The 20,775-nt window shown below is 37.3% G+C and overlaps 1 protein-coding gene across 5 annotated transcripts in view; it reads right to left on the reverse strand.

Annotated features, from left to right (window-relative positions):
- LOC149572910 (uncharacterized) overlaps positions 1 to 20,226 on the reverse strand; it is a 101,510-nt gene extending 81,284 nt beyond the window's left edge. The window contains exons 1-2 of one of the 5 annotated variants that reach the window (XM_089814020.1): positions 18,349 to 20,086; positions 18,123 to 18,215 (exon numbers count right to left, since the gene is read on the reverse strand). Coding sequence is in view for 3 of the 5 variants with exons in the window: in XM_089814017.1 (XP_089670143.1) it covers positions 20,055 to 20,102 (48 nt within the window). In the remaining 2 variants the exon portion in view is untranslated. Of the gene's footprint in view, positions 1 to 18,122; positions 18,216 to 18,348 lie in introns of all 5 variants that reach the window. The other 4 variants (XM_089814017.1, XM_089814018.1, XM_089814019.1 and 1 more) reach the window with 4 other exon arrangements.
- Between the last annotated feature and the right edge of the window lie 549 nt (positions 20,227 to 20,775).

A 20,775-nucleotide genomic window follows, 5' to 3' on the forward strand; every position in this document is an offset into this window, starting at 1 on the left:
ACTTTGGATAAGCACAAAGCTCGTTTAGTTGCAAAGGGTTTTTCTCAGCATCAAAGTATTGATTATGATGAGACCTTTGCCCAAACTGCAAAGCTGAGCACAATCAAATTAGTCCTGGCCATGGTAGCACAGTTTGCTTGGAAGGTCTATCAGATGGACGTCAAGAGTGCTTTCCTGATTGGTGATCTCCACAAAGGGGTCTACATGACGCAACCTCCTAGTTTCAAGGTTGCCAGTAAAGAACATCAGGTTCTCAGATTAGTGAAAGCTCTTTATGGCTTGAAGCAGGCCCCTCGGGCATGGTACATAAAAACTAATAAGTACCTCAGTGATCAAGGCTTCCAGAGGAGTTCTTCATACTCAAATTTGTACATCAAGACCAATGACAATGACATCATCCTTATGGTTATTTATGTGGATGATTTGATCATCACTGGTAGTTCGTCATTTTTTATTTAGGGAATCATATAGAATTTATGCCAATCTTTTGCTATGACTGACCTTGGGCTCATGCATTATTGCCTAGGTGTTGAGGTTTGGCAACAATCTTCTAGTATATTCATCTCTCAGTCCAAATATGTCAGGGCTCTAATAGACAAATTTCGTAGGTAGGATTGCAAGCCTACATCTACACCCATGAAGAAAGGTCTCAAGTTATCAGCCAAGTCTAATTCTCCTCCCATTGATGATACTACAAATAGGCAACTAGTAGGCAGCCTCGTCTACATCTCTGCTACTAGGCCTGATATCAACTTCACAGTAAGCTACATCTCACATTTTATGACAGCTCCTAAGGCTGATCGTTGGATGGCAGCAAAGTGTGTGCTTCGTTATGTGAAGGGCACTATAGATTTTGGACTTCTTTACTCTCAAAGTTCTAATCCTAAACTCAATGGGTTCACAAATTTTGATTGGCAAGCTCTATTGACGATAAAAAGTCAACTTCTAGATGTGTTCAATTTGGTTTATCCGATGTCGTCACATGGACCAATAAAAAGCAACAAGCAGTTTCTCTCTCCTCTACAAAGGCCGAATATAGTGGGATAGTCAAGGTAGGTTGTGAAGTTGTTTGGCTTTGTCGGATGCTTGGAGATATGCAAATGTCACCAGCAGGACCGACCACCTTGTTTGTTGATAACGAAGGCATTATCAAATTAGCACAGAATCCAATCTTCCATGAACGAACCAAGCATGTGGATGTTCATTGTCACTATATACTACAACTAGTTGTAGACGAGACAATAGACTTGCAGTATGTTCCTACCACGGATCAGACTGCAGACATTCTCACCAAGCCTCTTGGTCCTGATAAGTTTGTTAAATTTAGAGGATAGCTTGGTGTTGTGGATAGATTAACCATTAAGGGAGGGTATTACGATAATAGATAAGCTTCTATTATTAGTTAATGGTTATCTATTTGTACTCTATTGTAAATATTAGAATGTTTCTAATATTAGTTAGTCTGTACTAATTTGTTAGCTTTCTTTAGCTTTCTTTTAGCGAAAATAGAATATTTTTATTCTTTACGATTGTTTCCTAAGGAAACATCATTTTATTCTTTTGCATATATTGACCTCTCAGTCTCTGTTAATAACAAGCAAATATTTACCAATTACTTCGTACTAGGAAATGCATTCTTCTCAGTGAGAAGTGTTGGTATAAATATTTATTCACTATTTACACTTACTTTACTTAGGTTAATGCATTATTTTAATATTTATTTATTTAGTCACCTAGGAGTATGTGCACTCTTGTGAGTTGTCATGTTGACAACACAGGAGTTCGCACCTCTTTTATGCACATGGTGTCTACAACACAGGATTTAACACACTACTTAAGAACATGGTGTCTACAACATCTCCACTTGAGATACACCTTGTCACTCTTATCCTCTCATCTAGAATGATGGATAAGACGTGTGCTTAGTTGTCATGTTTATCTTATCTCCTAGTTCTTTCTAGAGACATTCTAGGTGCTTCCTGAGAGTCCTTATAATACAAGCACTCCTAGTGTGTACAATTATCACATACAATACAAAGCAATGTATGAGAACATACTCTGATATATTAATCATACTCCTTTTTGGTCTACAGTTGTGCTTGTGTTCGAGTTCTTCAATCTTGGGTGAATCTTGCCCTAAGGCAAATTCTTACATGGTATTAGAGCTATACCAAATTCTTACATGGTATCAGGGCTCTCGAGGAGATTCTCTTCACATAGTTGTTCGAAACCATTCTTGCTTCAACACCTCGACCTAGATCCGGAGTATTGCAGTCATTGAGAGCGTCTAGAGCCAAAGCAAAGCTTGCCATTGCGTCCGGAACGTTGATTCGGTGAATTGACTATAAATTCACCTATGTTGGGCCATAGTCAAAATTGAGGCAAAAAAAAATTTTGCAAACCAGCAACAGAAAGGCCCGATTTGCAGAATTGGTATGATCATTTCAGATCTGTAAATTTAATTTTCATATCTGCATTTTTTTCATCTGCATCTCTACAATTTTTTTCAAATCTGCATTATTTTTTCGGAAAAATTGGCCAACAGGCCAGGTGGAGAGATTTTTTGCAGATGAAAATTGAAACTTGCTAGTGCAAATCAGATATTTGCATCACATTCAGAAGGTCAAAAAACCTCCAAATCAGATTTTGTTTCATCCAAATCAGACATTTGAGGGAAAATCTAGAGCCATTTGATTTTTGGAGGCGCAACGGCAACGATTCAGAAAAAATAACAGCAGAGGTGATTTTCAAACAACGATATCTCCCTCATACGTACTCCTTTTTGCGAATAATTTTTTTTGTTTTGGGGTAAGATTTCGTGATCTACACATTGGTGCAGGAAGTTTGACATCTCTGTTCCTGAACTTTTCTGCAACTCACAAATCCCAAATTTTGCCACTTCAAATGCTTAGTATGGGCTTATCTAGACTCCAAATTAGGTTTTTTTTTTTAAAGTGCATCTTTTTGGTCTACTTTCCAGATCTGTAATCATATTATAGGTTCTATGGACTAAAATATTGCTTTCAGTAATAGGCCCTAAATTGGCAAGTGGCTACCAAGTGCCCGAATCATCCATTAGGGGGGGTTCTTTGATTTATTTTTTTGCATTTTGCGGGTTACATTGATTAGTCCATCATGGAAGAAGAAGATTTGATTTACTTGACACTAGACAACTATCAGGAATGGAGTCAATTGGCTATCAAATATCTCAATCAACACAATGCACTACCATATACGAGAGGACTTACATATGATATTGAGACTTTCTCCTTCATTAGTAGTGTTCTCTTTCTACATACGGATATGGAGGTTTTGGATTCACTTATTGACCTTAGGCAACTGATCCATATGTTCATTGGATGCATCTTTGGGAAACGTATGCAGATCCAAACATTTCTCCATTCCCAAAAGATCTAATACCTCTAGTTGCAGCTACATCCTCTCTAGATGAGATCACACCTCCAGATGCTCCTGTTGCTCCTACTGATCCTGTTTCAGCCACAGATGCTTCGGATTTAGTGTAGCAAGACCCTTCATTTCTTCCTACTTTATCTTCATGCGACGACTTCCTTCTAGCCATTGCAGCTCTATTCGTGGAGTCTCACATTGAAGATGTGGGGGACATCCTTGATGATATTCATCTTCTCTTTGAGGCAAACTCTTCATCCATTGCCACAACGAACGATTCATGTACTTCAGCATAGCAGGGTACACTTTGTCTTCCAATTCCAACCGCAGGTGATGACTTCTTGACTGACATTTCAGGTTTGTTCTTGGAATTGCACATAGTCGATTTGGAAGACTTCTTTGATGATATACCGCTTCTCTTTGATGAGGCAGATCCTTCTCCAATTGTTGCGAGGGCTCACTCTGACCCTCATGTCCATTCTCTACATGATCAATCTTTACAGGCTGATGTGATTGTGGATACTTATGTACAACATCTGCAAGAGGTCTCTTTGTCATTTGAGGAGACTATTGGTTCTTTGGAACAAGTTCTACAGCAATCCTTGCTAGATCTGCACTTCTTCTCAACAGTTTTGGAAGGAGCCACCATCAATATCGACACAGGGACAGTTGAGCAAGTTTCAGAGACACCATTCATCATTGAGATTCTTTCGACATATAGCAGAAGTGTCTCACCAGTACCTCTACCATTGTTTCTTCCAAAGGGGAGGAACATCATTCAACGGTCATGGATCAGCTTCTACATTGGAGAATTTCTCACTGGTCGGCACCTTACATTTAGGGGGGGCGACTACCTTGTCTCCTTCTCCTTTATGGGGGGGACTTTTTCCTCTTAAGGGGTTTTGTCCTTCTCTCATTTCTCTTTTGTATATACTGGATGTGTGTCGTAATGGGGAGGTCTTGATTACTCCATCCGTCCCTGCATCTTGTCTTTTCATCTCTCTTTTTGGGGGAGGGTTTTTCCCATGAGGTTTTCCCTCTTTCTCCACTTTATGAGAGATTGCATTTTCATTATGTACATGGGTACCTAACATGGCCTAGTAGCCAGGACCCATTCTGCATTTCATCCTAGTTTTCGTAAGCTTAAGAGCATTCCCCTAAGTTGCACTTGAGGGGGGGTGTTAGTGTAAATAATTATTCACTATTTACACTTACTTAAGTTTACTTAGGTTAATGCATTATTTTAATATTTATTTATTTCGTCACCTAGGAGTATGTGCACTCTTATGAGTCGTCATGTTGACAGCACAAGAGTTTGCACCTCTTTTATGCACATGGTGTCTACAACATCTCCACTTGAGATACACCTTGTCACTCTTATCCTCTCATCTAGAATGATGGATAAGACATGTGCTTAGTTGTCATGCTTATCTCATCTCTTGGTTCTTTCTAGAGACACTCTAGGTGCTTCCTGAGAGGCCTTTAAATACAAGCACTCCTAGTGTGTACAATTATCACATACAATACAGAGCAATGTATGAGAACATACTCTGATATATTGATCATACTCTTTTTTGGTCTACAATTGTGCTTGTGTTCGAGTTGTTCGATCTTGGGTGAATCTTGCCCTAAGGCAAATTCTTACATGGTATCAAAGCTATACCAAATTCTTACATGGTATCAGAGCTATACCAAATTCTTACAAGAAGTTTGAGGTGAAAGCACTCATTCCACCCTTTGTGATAAGGCGTGGTGGAAATGCATTCTTTTCAAAAACAAATCTAAGGTGAAATGCCTCATTCCACCCTCTGCAATGAGGCATGGTAAAAGTCATGTGTGTAACTCCATAATGTTAATTTTATGCTACTATGGTGAATTATGTTATGCACAAACTACATACTTTATGAGAATCTATGTGATGAGAATTTAACATTGACATCTTTGGTTGCAGCTATGTGCGTCTGCCATACTAAAGACTCTTTCTTGCTAAGAGGGAGTGTTGGAAGATTGTAATTGCGATAGATATCTTTATCTCTGATTTTCCCATATGTTGAAATAGAGATAATACTATGCCAACAACTAGAGAATATATTTATGATAATATTTGAGATAATATCTTTTGGAGAGTCATGTGTTTGGAAACATGAAGAATCTTGTATTTGGAAATTGAAGAGACCTTTAGGTGTAGTATGAAGAGTCTCTCATTTCAATTTATATAGGTGATTGCTTAGTGTAATGAGATATTGTATCAAGTTAAAAGCATTGTACTTCAGCATTTTTATATCAATAAAAAATATTCTTCTAGTGTGGTTGGGTTTTTCACTTCAAGTTGAAGGGTTTTCTTAGGATAAATGTTGTGTCTTTTGTACCTATTTTGTTCTTCTATTTTGTTGTTTATCATTATTTTTGGGCAAAACATTAACAGAATTTATGTAGTAAATTGCTATTCAAAGCTTTGGCTCAAACACTCTTCAACAAATCTGAAACTATATATGCAAACAAATTGTTTGTCAAAATGCCTCAAGGGTAATAAACAATCTATTTGATTAGACTGGAGCAGAACTTGGAAAGGGATCTTACAATGGAATCAAAGCCAAGGCCTTGCCATCCTTTGGGTTTACATCAGATTGTTAAAGCAACCAAGTGACAAGGAAATAAGCTATTATCAAAGCGATCTACGCAAGATCTGGAAACCACCACAAGAACCTGAGGGTAAAACTATATGAAGTTTGATTGGTTCATCTTCTAGCAATGTTGAACAGGTTAAAAAAGATGGGTGATTGGAGGAATAATAGCCCACCACGAGATGAGACTAGAGACGTAAGACATACTCTAAGAGGAATTCAAATAGGACAGGGACAATTGGCCAATGTTCTTCAACAGCTTACAGTAGCTATACAGCAGTTAAGCACAACATGATCTCAACATAGTCATAGTGTTGGTGGTAGCACAATTGGTTTCCCACAAGGTGGAAGAGTTCCCAGGCACTCTCAAATGGGCCTTTCATGCCTACTTTTGTTGATGGTAAAGATGACAAGGAAGTGAATAATGCTAAAGCAACAGTGACTTATATCTGATGTCAATATGACTATGCATGATGAATGAGATTTACTACTAGATCATGTCAAAGCAGATTTAAGCTTCATATAGTAAATGGGGCAGCAAAGAGATATAATGAGGACAAGGCAAGAAATAAGGCCTAAAACTCAAACAAGAATTTAAAGCATGCTATGAACAAGTTGACCCTTCCTGCATTTGATGGTAATGGTAAGACAGCTACTCATGCTTGGATACATAAGTTAGATACCATCCTCCCACTTAAACCCATGAAAGAAACAGAGGCCAATTAGATTTGCTACAATGCACTTAGAGGGGGCAGTATATAATTGGTAGCATTATGGTCTCATGACACAAGACCGTGCACTGATTAATTCTTACAAGGAGCTCAATACTAATTTAATTGTCTGCTTTGAAAGAAAGGATATAGAAGCATACTACAGGGAGTTGGCACAGCCGAAATGAAGTGGTTCATTGAACTCTTTTTAACAATGAGTTTCAGAGAATTCAATGATGGTTCAGGATATGACAGATAAAAGTAAGCTCATGCTATTTGTTTAAAGTTTAGATGATAAGATTAAAGGATTTGTGACAGGTCTTCAAACCCAACTCTCTACAAGATGGAATTAAAAAGGCATTGGACCTAGACGCTTCAGCCACTCTAGCAAGATAATTTCTAGATCTAATTGTGTAAGATTTCTTATCATCAATGTTTCAGATAACACTACATGATCCATCATCAAGATGCAAGAGAGCAAAAGGAGAAGAAAATTCAGACCAACAATTATCTTGCAAAAGTGGACAATAGCTTTGACTTCATCCACTTCTTTTCAACAGCCTAAAGGAAATCCCAAAAGCTCTAAAACAAATCAAAAGAGTGATGATCACCCTAAGACTATCCCTCCTAAGGTGGATTATGAGTCAAGGAAAGAGTTGAGGATGAGGAAACCATGTTTCACCTTAAAGGACCATGGACTCTCAAACATAGGTGCCAAGGAAAAGAGAAAGTATATTACACTGAGGTAGTCTCAGAGGATGAGGATGATTGGAATACGGATAGCAAATATGAGGGGGACAATAATGAGCAGCCCTCGGCAGAAAGAAATGTAAAAGGAACTGATCATCCTAAAGTCACCATTGCTACAATTTGAGGAGTATGTTGGTACTATCCATTGTAATTAAAGGAAGTACTTAAAGGGGCAACAAATAGTCTGCTTGGTAGACATGGGAGCTACATACAACTTTATTGGAAAGCAGCTAGTTGCAAAGCATGGATTACAAGTTGAAAAACTCTTAGGGTTTAATGTGAGTTACTGCTGGTGGAACTTTCAATTGCACTACAAAAATTCCTCAGCTTAGTATTCAATTTAGGGTCTACACATTGACTGATATCTTCTGTGTGATCAAACTAGAACAACTTGATATGGTTCTAGGCATGCAGTGGCTTCAATCAAGTGTTAGGTACACTTTGGATCATCACAAGATGCAATTAGAGTTCTTACAAGATGGGAAGGGCGTAGGGTTGATGACTTCATCAAATGGCGAGCCTAGAGTAATTTCAGCACACAAGATGGAGGCTAAGTTCACAAGTGCATCTTTATGTCAAGATGAATACATTACTACCCACTTGATTGGGAAAGCAAAGTATGGAAGTACAAATCAGCATGAGGCAATTTTCTAGTTTGTTAATAATTCATTATTTGAAGTACACAAGCATATGATCTATGTTAATCTACTCTTTGAAATGGATGAGGGAGCACCTCTCGATTTAGATGAGAATAGTAGGATGTGGGTTTCAAACGATAGTTTTGACAAAGTGGAGCAGCAAATGAATGAATAAAGGTATTTTAATAATGTCCACAAGGCCGACCATACTATGGGACCACATTCATGTTCTTTTCTATGTAAACTCTTCTATTATGAAGCTGCATCAAAGAACTAGTTGTTTTATGAAGTCTTGTTTCCACAAAAAGCCGATGCAAGTGGCCCTCCTTCAAATTGTCCTCGAGCTGTAATCGGATATCCCGATAAGCAGCATACTCAAAAATAAAGTGTCATTCTGTTTCGATACACCCTTTACTGCAGAAGATGCACTTTCTTTCGTCCCATACCTCCTGAGGTACCGTCCATCTACCCATCTCACACCACAGCTGATGAGAACATGTTCTTAACTGCGGCACTAGCAGCCTAGTTTTACCTTTCATGTCCACCCGTAGGTAATCTTTAACCTCATGACACCAAGTGGGGTTGAACTCTTTCACATAGTAGGTCTTTTTCTTCTCCATTTGTTTTGTCCACATAGCAGCCTTAAATTTTTCCAACACAAGCCTTTTTATCTCTTCATTGGTGTTAGGGCGTTTTAATATGTCAATGTCCCACTTATTTAGCCATTTTTTATTCTACTTCATCCACAATTTCTTTCTTCGGTCTAATCCCTCTTCAAACACAAACTTGGGCCAGCATTGTGTGTCAATATTTTCAACCTTGTTTAAATAGAAAAACAAACGAAAAACCACAGGAGTATGAGTATGAATCCAATAGTTCTGAACATTAGATTTTGCAAAAAGGTGGAACAAATCAGCTTGATTCTATTGTGAGGAGTGCATATCATTTCTCTTTTAGCCAGTAAGTAGATGAGTTAAATATGTTTATGATGACAAAGATGAAGAGATTGAATAATTGGTGCAAAAATGATTATACATCAGCATGGTATGAGATGTACTCACCATCAAAAATAGGAATCACAGCTTGCAGAATTTTCAGTTTGCATTTCTCAGATGTTCGTTATCCTGAGTTTCAAAGAGGTTTTGATTTTGAGTTCAGCTATTTCAAACTGTGCAATGGAGTTATTTGCAGATTTATTTGGGATCCTCGTATTGGCATGCAAATTCATGATTGCTTGAGCAAAAGCAATCTCTAAGGAGGGACAACTGTAATGTTTCCTTTATGGGACATTTGAGATTAATTAAATAATAAATAATTTATCAAAATATAATGACAACTTAATTAATTATTTAATAGAGCAATTAGAGTGACTTCATGCCAACCACAATTATAAAATAAAAGTCACATTATTTTCATATTAAAACACAAACAAACCAAATGCCAAGAGACAAGATGATGGAAAGCCAAGAGTTTCCTGGAGAATGCTAGAAGAGTTGAAAGAGAGGATTATTCATATCATATTCAATATTATTTTGATTTGAAAAATTTGTCTAATGCATTTCGCATTAGCGGAATTTTTTGAAGACGAAAACCTTTAGGAATTGACAGAAGAGCTAAACAAAAACCTAGTTCTTCAATGAGGTAGATTCTTGACAAGGTCTCCACTTGGGCAAATTTGAGTAAGAAGCTATCCCTGGTATAATATTTAATATTTGTATCTGATTGGGTAAATAAAAGATCAATTTAATTAGATGGGCAGTTGGTTACCAGCCTAATCTATCCAAATTCATAATGAATAATGGTTTACCATCCCATTCAGATTTTCTATAGTTGGCCAATAAATATTACAGGTCTTGAATAAAAGTGGTGACTCGTTAAAATAATAAGGGTTATGGTCATGGTAAATGTTTAAAACATTGCTATAAATCATCAGGACCACTTTAATTATTTGAAAGAATGCGATTTGTGGAGAAATCATAAGTTGAAGATTTGCCATAAATGCCCAGCTTGCTTAAAATTGTGAATTCCTTTATTCAAACACATTATTACTGTATGCAATTGAAGATAGAATTTATTTATTCAATCATGAGCTTAGACAGAGACACCTTCTAGAAATCTTGAGTGCCCCAGCTTTACAATATAGGAGAAGCATAATATTTGGAAGGGCTTTGGTAATTGTTTGCAAATAAATATAAGACAGCCGATCCATTATGCAATCTAATATTTGGTGCTGAATACCTTTAAAACATTTAGACATTTAATATTTCACGTGAAGTCTCTATATTGTGGATTAACATTTGTCCATAGTTTATCATGGCCTCCTTCCAGCACAAGAGTATGATAATAATGTGTTGTAAACATTACTGCAGGCTTGATAATGGACTTGGCAGAATTTTGGTGATCATGCAGAGATGTGGAGGCGTGCTGCATTTATAACTGAGATTCTGATGTTGGCAAGATAACATTGGGCAAGTCCATTAAACAGTAGCGTGTATGAATTTGCAGGAAGGAATCCATATCCACTGCCAGGGAAAGAAGATATACTGAAGGAAAAGTCTGTATTGAAAACTTCATTGATTGGATTAACAATGGGAGTGTATTTACGCATGTAACTGTATTAGTATTCCTAATATGGAAGTGCTCTGTCAATATGACAAAGCTATGGTGAAAGTGAAACTGTGTAGTTGTGCTGTCTAAACAATGTCGTTGTGCTACCTGCAAACATGGAACAGAGCCTATTCCTGTACCAGCAAAGTGATGATACTGTCCATAGCAGAGGGTGTTCAGAGTTCTAGGCATTTCAATCTTCCTTGCTGCCCAAAAATAGCTTCAGGTACTTCTGCAAACAGCTAATCAGATTCTCATGTTAATTCCTCATCTATGTTGTGAATTGCTGGTAATGCTTCTAGCAATACATTTGGCTGCAGGTCCTGGATATATATATATATATATATATATATATATATATATATATATATATATATATATATAATATCATTCTTTAAAGAAAATCAGAAATTGAATTTGTGTAGTAAAATGCTATTCAAAGCTTTGGCTCAAATACTCTTCAACAAATCTGAAACCAAATACTGTTGATTTTTCATGAACCAGAATAGCAATAACACAAATTTCAGAAATCTCAGAAAACCATAAAATAGATTGCACCAGAATTTACCCTGGGAAAATCCTCCTACTCGAGGGAAAAACCCAGCCACACTCAAAGATAGATCCTTTATTGTATGCTTGAAAATAAGTAAAGTATCCTGCTTATGATTGATGACTCTCAATAGTCAATCAATCAGCATACCTTTTATTTTATCAAAAACTCTCAAAGTTGATGATAGAAGGCAAACAAATATCACTGTTATGATTCACAGAACCAGTCATAACAATACTAAAACAAATATATATCTCGATATTATGACCCTTAGTGCAATAACAACTAATCCATTCCCAGCTCAATTCGTCAATGACACAACCCATCCGTGAAGAGAGAGATTGTAATCTGTATTTCACTACATACACACTCCAAAAATAAGAGAGTCGACTTGCAACTAAAACATATACCTCCAGTAACCATGCAATCAAAACTGAATAATACCAACCATCATATGTTACCAAGAAGTCATACAAAAATTGACTCTTTTGGAATACCAAAACATCCAAATGTGCCAACTGCTATATCAAAAATGTTCTCCTAAAGCATTTGAAGGGACTTAGCCCCCAAACACCAAGAGACACTGCCATTACTTCATAAAAACCGTCGACGAGTAATTTCCAGCTCACAAGCCCTCACACAAATTGCCTGTCATGTCCCCTTTCTAGAGTGGACATCAGAGACAATAGAGTAAACCTATCAGGGAGTCTCATAGGCTGGCAGTGGGGTTTAGAGACTCAGTCAGGTTATACAGTGTTCGGATCTGGAGTTTCAAACAATAGGAGAGCAGTTGAGAGCAGTTCCTTAATTGTAGGAGGAGTTTCCTACATTTTAGGAGGTGGAGATGGATTACATTCTTGAGTCCCCACGAAATCATTATATGGTTTCGGTCTCGGGAGATTCATAGACATTCCTATTTTTTAGGAGTATCCCTATTTTTGAGGGATGTGACTGTCAGTTATTTCAGATTATCCGGCATCAATCACAAGAGGTGATGAGATCAGTTTCACCTTGTAGAGGTGTTTTGGCTATCAGTTCACTATTTGGAAAATATTTTAATATATTTAAATATTCTCCTAAGTTAGCATTTTAATAATTTAAATAAGGCTAAGCTATAGCCATTTTGGAGTAATAAGGGGTCTTTTGGCCTCATCTGGGTGAATATCCCTTGGTGTAATAGCTCGTTGAAAAGGTCATGAACTTTTCTAGATATTTCTCTTTTGACTCAGAGCATTTCGGTGAACGGATTTCTTTCTATTGTGAAAAAATGTTATTTCCTAGATACTTGACCACTTTAAAAATGAGAAATATATTATTTTATAACCCAACGCCACATGGGGACACTTTTAGGGTTCGAGCTAAGTTTGTTGGGTTATAAGGAGGTAAAGACAAAGTTCAAAGGCATTATTGACATATTACATTTTGGATTTGGGTTTCGGACTTTGATTGAGCTTTCAACATTTGGGACGCCAAACCCACTTGCTTTGCCTGTTTGGGATGTAGCCCCCAAAACAGTGGTTTGGACTCTTAGCAATCAGAAGCATCTTGGAGATTGTGCATTGTTTCTTCAGGGGAACACAGTATTGAGTCAGAGTTTTAGCTAGGGTTTGGATATTTTATCCACGTGTGGGCACTTTGCAGCTGTACGGCCGCACCTGGCAGCCATATTCTTTCCCACGTGCAGCACTTGAAGAGCTGGAATCTGGCCATAACTTCTTCCTGGACTCATATTTCTCATTCACACCTTCAAGTTGGCTTTGTCCTTGGTTGTATTCCTCTGGACATGATTATAAATCTTCATCTAGTTACTTATTAGGCGTATATTCAAGAAAAATCTGCTTGAAGCAACTTTGTTTTCAATATATTTGGAATACATTTTCAGAACTGGTTCATGTTATTGTACTTCTGTTATTACTTATTGAAAATCATCAAAAATACAAAACAATCAAACCCTTCTGCAACTTCTATCTAGCTCTACAAGAAAATTTTAATAAACAGGGAAAGCAAATTTAAAAATATAAATTTACAGTAGATCAGCAAAAGAGATCCATCAAGGATCTTTCAGTGGTATCAAAGCTTACATCCTGCCAGCCTGTAGGGTTTGTGAGAAATTGTCACAACAAATTTCAGCAAAAGTCTTGATAATTCATTTCCGCATCTGGGTACTGGCTAAAAAGTTTTGATAATTCATTTCAGCATCTAGGTACTGGCTAAAAAATTTTGATAATTCATTTTGGCATCTAGGTACTGGATAAAAAGTTTTGATAATTCATTTCAACATCTAAGTACTGGCTAAAAAGTTTTGATAATTCATTTTGGCATCTGGGCACTGGATCAAAAGTTTTGATAATTCATATTAGCATCTAGGTGGTCACTAGTTGGTGGATTGAATACAAATCTATGCATCCAAGAGCTGAGATACACAGATTTTATACGCGCAAGAGAGCTCAACTTGAGCAAGGGTTTGGAATAGACCAGGAACCTACCATGGCTAGAAATAAAAATGGGTGCTCTAAGGTTTCATCTTGGTTAACAAGCACAAGTAAGATGCCTCTTGCCAAGACATTCAATGTTGCAGTTATCAGCAGCTACCATCAGTATTGTTCTCTTCCTAAGGAGATACGCAACCTCCTTTCCTTTACAGAATTTATGGGTGTACCTAAAGCAAATGATAATTGGGTATCTACAAGCTCCTTTCAACAGCAAAAAAAGAAAGAAATATTAAATGATAATAAAGAAGCCACTGGTCACAAATTGGAAGAGATTACAATCAGGGGACAAACCATTAGAAATGTTGGAAATGTGACACCAAGGTGTGATGCCTATTCTGAAATTTGCAACAGCAGTTCAAATCATGAGGTAACATTTATTTCAAATGGAGGTAATGATGTTGATGATGGTATTCAACTTAAGAATGGGATGACAAGTTCAATATGCAAGCAGTCTGATTTTGAATCTCATAGAAGCCAAGTTGAAAACTTCTTTGAGCCACTTCTATCTAAGCATGTGAAAAATCAAGATGGGGTGTTGTTTGATGATTGGAATGGAAGCATGGAGGAGGCTCCCACAACTCTGATTTGAGGCAACGATAGTTTACACCCTCCTTATAATATGGAAACTCTTTCACTTGGAAATAGTCATGAAGGCCCATATGCAAGTGGTGGCCATGAGGCTTTCTATGATAATACACTTAAAGCGGTCAAAAATATAACTAGAACACATCATAATAATTCTGAAGTTCATAACAGCAGTGACACAACTTCGTTACCTCAAGATGTGGCATCCTTTGGTCAAGAAGAGAACAATGATTTGTATTCTATATTTGACGGTACACATGGGTGTAAGCATGGGACGTGATGATGGGAATGGTACAAGTCATCATAAGCCTGATTTTGTGTACTTTGGGGTAGATGATATAAAACATTGTCAAAGGTTGAATAAATATTGGTTAGATAGAGCTATGCAAGCAAAGATACTTGCTGCCCAAGCAAGACAACGTCTCCAAATAGTCAAAGAATGCCATAATCAGATAGATGATGCAAGGAAACAAAAGGAATCATCCATTAGATCTTTATTTCTTCCAACAGAAGAAGAGGCCAGCGTTGATTTGGATGGAACAACAAGTAATACAGAGGGTCAGGATCATTTTGACACATGGGGAGCTGATGAGAGTGAGTATAGTGTGGTGATAGCAGTTTCATCATTGACAGAGGAGGTGGTCTCAAAGGTACAAAGTTGCAGTACTATAAATGAGGATACATGCATTAGTGAATGCATATTGGATACTCCTTACAGCGATGTACATGACTCCGACACAGTATTCTACCATAGCGCAGATTCAGAGCTAGTGCACATGCCTGAGAACTATCATTTTCAGACTCCTCATCGCTTGATTAGACAACTCAGGGTTGATGACAAGAGGGTAGACATAGTGGTTGAGCACTTTGATGCCACTCGATAGATGTTATCTACACTCAGTTGGAGTGCTCTTATGACTGATGAGCAGGATAGTGGAGGATTTTCCACTACAGATTTCCATGCTCTTCATAAGGCTATGGGGATATTGAAGCAGGACTTATACTATCCGTGTTGTGATAGTGCACTCCCATCTTCAAAGGATAGAGTTACTGACTGTAGGCACCTGACTCAGCAGTTTGGGAGGATTGGTTGGTGGGACCAGCAAAACGATCCAGCATTATTTCAAGCAGTTTCCGACATGGGCTATCACATCTATATCACAAAGACTTCATCCAAGATCATGGTTACAGGATGATGTGGGTCATGATGCTTTGGATGATTATTACTTTCGTGGTGGTATCACAGTAGTTGCGGAGAGATATGGCATGATAGAGGTTTCCAGTTATCCCTGTTTATACCTGATGGATGGGTTTTGGTTCAAATGGTGTTGGAATTCGGGTGTTGTTTTGTTTGACGCGTTGTCTCAAAGGGATTCCAGTATGTTACCACCTTGGTTGTGGGAACACTCTCATCCAGTGTGGGATCCTGGTATTATCCTATGCAGTGCATTTGATTGGGCGATCCTTGATGTGTTGCTTCATTTCACACACCCAGGAGTATATATCAGAGTGGCGCAACAGGAGTTTGTTCATTGCTTGTGGACAAGCAATCTCCGGGAAGGGAGAATTGTCATGTCCCCTTTCTAGAGTAGACATCAGAGACGATAGATTTAGCCTATCAAGGAGTCTCGTAGGCTGGCGGTGGTGTTTAGAGACTCAGTCAGGTTATACAGTGTTCGGATCTGGAATTTCAGACAGTAGAAGAACAGTTCCCATAATTGTAGGAGGAGTTTCCTACATTTTAGGAGGTGGAGATGGATTACATTCTTGAGTCCCTACGAGATCATTCTATGGTTTTAGTTTCCGAAGATTCGGAGACATTCCTATTTTTTAGGAGTATCCCTATTTTGAAGGATGTGATTGTCAGTTATTTTAGATTATCCAGCATCAATCACAAGAGGTGACGAGATCAATTTCACCTTGTAGAGGTTTTTTGGCTATCAGTTCACTATTTGGGAAATATTTTAATATATTTAAATATTCTCCTAAGTTAGCATTTTAATAATTTAAATAAAGCTAAGTTATAGCCATTTTGGAGTAATAAGGGGTTTTTTGGCCTCATCTGGGTGAATATCCCTTGGTGTAATAGCTCGTTGGAAAGGTCATGAACTTCTCTAAATATTTCTCTTTTGACTTAGAGCATTTTGATGAACGGATTTTTTTCTATTGGAAAATAAGGTTATTTTATGGATACTTGACCACTTTAAAAATGAGAAATATATTATTTTATAACCCAACGCCACATGGGGACACTTTTAGGGTTCGAGTTAAGTTTGCTGGGTTATAAGGAGGTAAAGACAAAGTTCGAAGGCATTATTGACATATTACATTTTGGATTTGGGTTTTGGGCTATGATTGAGCTTTCAACATTTGGAATGCCAAACCCTTGCTTTGCCTGCTTGGGACGTAGCCCCCAAAACAGTGGTTTGGATTCTTAGCAGTCAGAAGCATCTTGGAGATTGTGCATTGTTTCTTCAGGGGAACACAGTATTGAGTCAGAGTTTTAGCTAGGGTTCGGATATTTTATCCACGTGTGGGCACTTTGCAGCTGTACGGCCGCGCTTGGCAGCCATATTCTTTCCCATGTGCAACACTTGAAGAGCTGGAATCTGGCCATAACTTCTTTCTGGACTCATATTTCTCATTCACGCCTTTAGGTTGGCTTTGTCCTTGGTTGTATTCATTTGGATATGATTATAAATCTTCATCTGGTTACTTATTAGGCGTATATTCAGGAAAAATCTGCTTGAAGTGACTTTGTTTTCAATATATTTGGAATACATTTTCAGAACTGGTTCATGTTATTGTACTTCTGTTATTACTTATTGAAAATCATCAAAATACAAAACAATCAAACCCTTCTGCAACTTCTGTCTAGCTCTACAAGAAAATTTAAATAAACAGGGAAAGCAAATTTAAAAATATAAATTTACAGCAGATCAGCAAAAGAGATCCATCAGGGATCTTTCATTGCCCAACATTAAACAGAGACAGTGATACTAAGTGTTGTAGCGGTAAACTTCACAAGTGCCTGATCACAGTTGTCTAACATGGACGATAATGTAGATCTTGTTCCCACCAACGCGATCTACACTATGCGACTATGAGACTGCCAGAAGACAAACAGTCATCACTGGAGAACAATAAACACCTGACAAATTTGAAAAATATCTGTTTAATAACAAGTATGCAAACAAATTGTTTGTCAAAATGCCTCAAGGGTAAGAAGCAATCTGTTTAATAAGATGGGAGCATGATTTGGAAAGGAATCTTATAATTCTGGGCGTCGCAGCTGATTTATAAAAGTTAGATTATCTTACAAATCTGTTGTGACAGCTGACTGACACGTGATCTAGAATACAGACATTAAAAAAGGCATTACATTTCTTCATTAAGAGACTAGAACTGGTTTATTAGCTGCATGCTTATTCATCCTGATTTAAAATGCTGATGTTCTATTCTTCCCGTGGGCTATATTGATATTAAATCTAGGATTTTGGGTAGTAATAGGTTTTTTCTGAACAGTCCTCAATAATTCAGTATTTCATACTGTTGTGTAAGAATTCATAATATCTTGTACAAACGATAAAAAAAATCATCGAGGGTTTAGTCTTAGCATTTACTTTAATCTTTTTTAGTTTTCCAATAATCTGGAACACCAAAAAAATTATTAATGCTACGTACTTTCCAAAAATCATAATTAAGTTTGAATATTCACAAAATATTATTAAAAAATGATAATCAATTGAGGACACTACCTCTGCTGCCAAAGCGCCACTTTTAACAATTTGAAAAGCTTGTCTCTTTAGCGTTCAATTGTATGAATCACACTTCTCTACCCCAACTGCCACCTTTAACAACGTGAAAAACTTGTCCCTTTAGCATTCAGTCGTGTGTACTATTCCAAAAATTTGAGGGTTTGAATATACACAAAATATTACTAAAAATTTCATATTGTTCAGGATCCTAATTTGAGAAAATTACATCTGCCGCAAAAGTCTCACTTTTGACAATTTGAAAAGCTTCTCCCTTTAGCGTTCAAAGGTATAATTCACACTTTCCAACGTTAGCAACGTCAAAAACTTGTACCTTTAGCATTCAGTCATGTGTTCCATACAATTTCAAAAATTTGACCCCTCAACGAATGATTGCACAAGTCATGCATTTCAGGCCCCTGTAACTCTTTCAAAATTTTCGACTTTGGGTCACTAAGTATTCAATCATGTGAACCACGTATCTTCAGCTTAGGTTTTTACAATACAGCAACACGAGGGTTTAAAATTCTCACAGATTATGTATCATGAAACAGAAAGTTTGCAGCTGAAAAGACATGCATTTGGAATTGTAAGAGCAATCAAGAAATTTAAATTGTATATCATTAAATCTCATGCTGTTGTGTTTGTTCGAGTCCTGTCGATGACAATAAATCTCAGACAGCATGAGAGAGATTGGAGAAGAAGAAACGTAATCATCGAAGTCTGGTAGGATGATCTTGGTATAAAAGCGAAACCGAGCTAGTATGCAGTTGAAGACTCTTGGCATTTCATGGCCAAAGACAAAAACAGAAAAGAAACGACGGCAGGTGCAGAAGAAGTTGAAAAGCCGTTTGGTGTGGTTGATCATCGACTGCACTAACTACTGATATACCAATATTGTACTTTAATTGGTATATGGAGAGTGACCCAAAAACATGACTAAGCAGTAGAAACAGGGCTTGAAAGCACTCAAAACAAATAACATGTCTTTGAAATTAGTTTCTTTTGAAATGAGAAAAGAAAACGATTGTGTGCGTATGACATATCTAGTAGTTTGATAGTTTTCAAAAATTTAAATCTCCGAGTAAATATTGATCCGAAGTCTACGATGAATCTGAATCTAATTCATGTGTGCACCTTGCCAGGTCCGTATCTGGCTCCTAAGGCTTTGACCCCTCTGCTCAACCATTCTGCCAGGCAACCCACTTGCCTTGTTTCTTACATTCCATCACATTAGCCGCCGCCCACCTCCCATCGCCCTTCTCCTTAGCAATCTTCGTGTTGGATTCTACTCATGACTTGATTAATAGACTTCATTGGAATCATTGAACGGCATTTACTTAGACTTAGAAACCTCATCGCGTATAAGATGCAAATGCGAGTAATCAAAGTTTATCTTGGTCGAAAAAGCCCTTATTGAAATATCCGTCAGCCCCAAGTACAGGTTTTATAGTTGGTTTTACCCTCCAAAAAATGAACTGAGTAACCATGTCGACTACTGGAGCAAACTTGGAGCTCCAATCCCTCTCGCCACTTGAGGTAAGGAATTGGTATAAATTCTAAAAATAATTATTCCCTGGATGGCAGCATCCAAGCGAAAGGTCCCTACAAAAGGAAGTATATTAAACGTAAAAAAATCAAAATTAATTCTCTTGCGGGTCTATTGAAGGGTAAAAAAGCATCACAGGCGTCTGCTTATCAGATACATGGAATCAAAGAACGGGCTCGTGGTATCCAGCTTCGCCGATTGAAATAAAAAGGCTTCCGGAGAGGAAAGGGGCAAAAAATTAACGACAATGCTCTGTACCCTGGGACCTAAATGTGCTTCGACTCGCCCAAAGGAGTTCATCTTTGACGAATTGCCAGTAGCTTAGCAATCCCCGTAAGCTACTTCATTTTAAGAAACGTCGAAATCCGTTAAATTAACAGAAATACCTTCGCTGATCTGAGCTTGAGCTCTAACTCTACCAAAGCGTCGCCCATTTTTTCAACAGCTGAAAGCACAGCGCGCTCCCTGATTTTGCCACACAATCCTCACATGTCAAATCTGTCGCGCTCGTTATAATTTCAAATACGGGTTACATGGTTGAAATGAGGAAAATTTCGTACCAGGCAGGGTCCAAGTAATCTGATCTCGTAAAATTGGATCTCCTATACTATTCACTAAATTTCAAAAAAAATTAAACATAATGAATTTTTTTCAAATTTTTATCATTTGTTCTTCATTATATGTATATTTTGTCAATAAAAATAACAAAAAATTTAAGAAAATTTTGCTTTGTTTTCGTAAATCTAAAAAAATCATGTTTGATTTTTCTTTTCTTTTTCGTCTTTGGTACATTTTGTCGAGATTAGCCAATGCCATTTTTTATACATAGGGAGGGGTATATGAGTTCTAGTTTTTTTTTGTTTTTTCATTTTTTTAAGCGGGGTTTGTTGGAAGGAGGATCTAATGGCACAGGCTACCTATCCTCTCCACAAAATATGTCTAATAGTCAAAATTTTCAAACAATAAAAATCAATTATGTTAAAATGCAGCAATTCTTTTCTAGATTTTGTAATGTTTTCTGCTATTTACCATTGAAATCAACATGAAATCACTCTTAAAAAAATTGTAAAAATCCGTTGTGTTTTTCGTAATTTTGGAAAAAAATCA

This window comes from Cupressus sempervirens, chromosome 2 (genome assembly GCF_028749045.1).
Source record: "Cupressus sempervirens isolate cs-2001-9-10 chromosome 2, ASM2874904v1, whole genome shotgun sequence".
Lineage (NCBI taxonomy): Eukaryota > Viridiplantae > Streptophyta > Pinopsida > Cupressales > Cupressaceae > Cupressus > Cupressus sempervirens.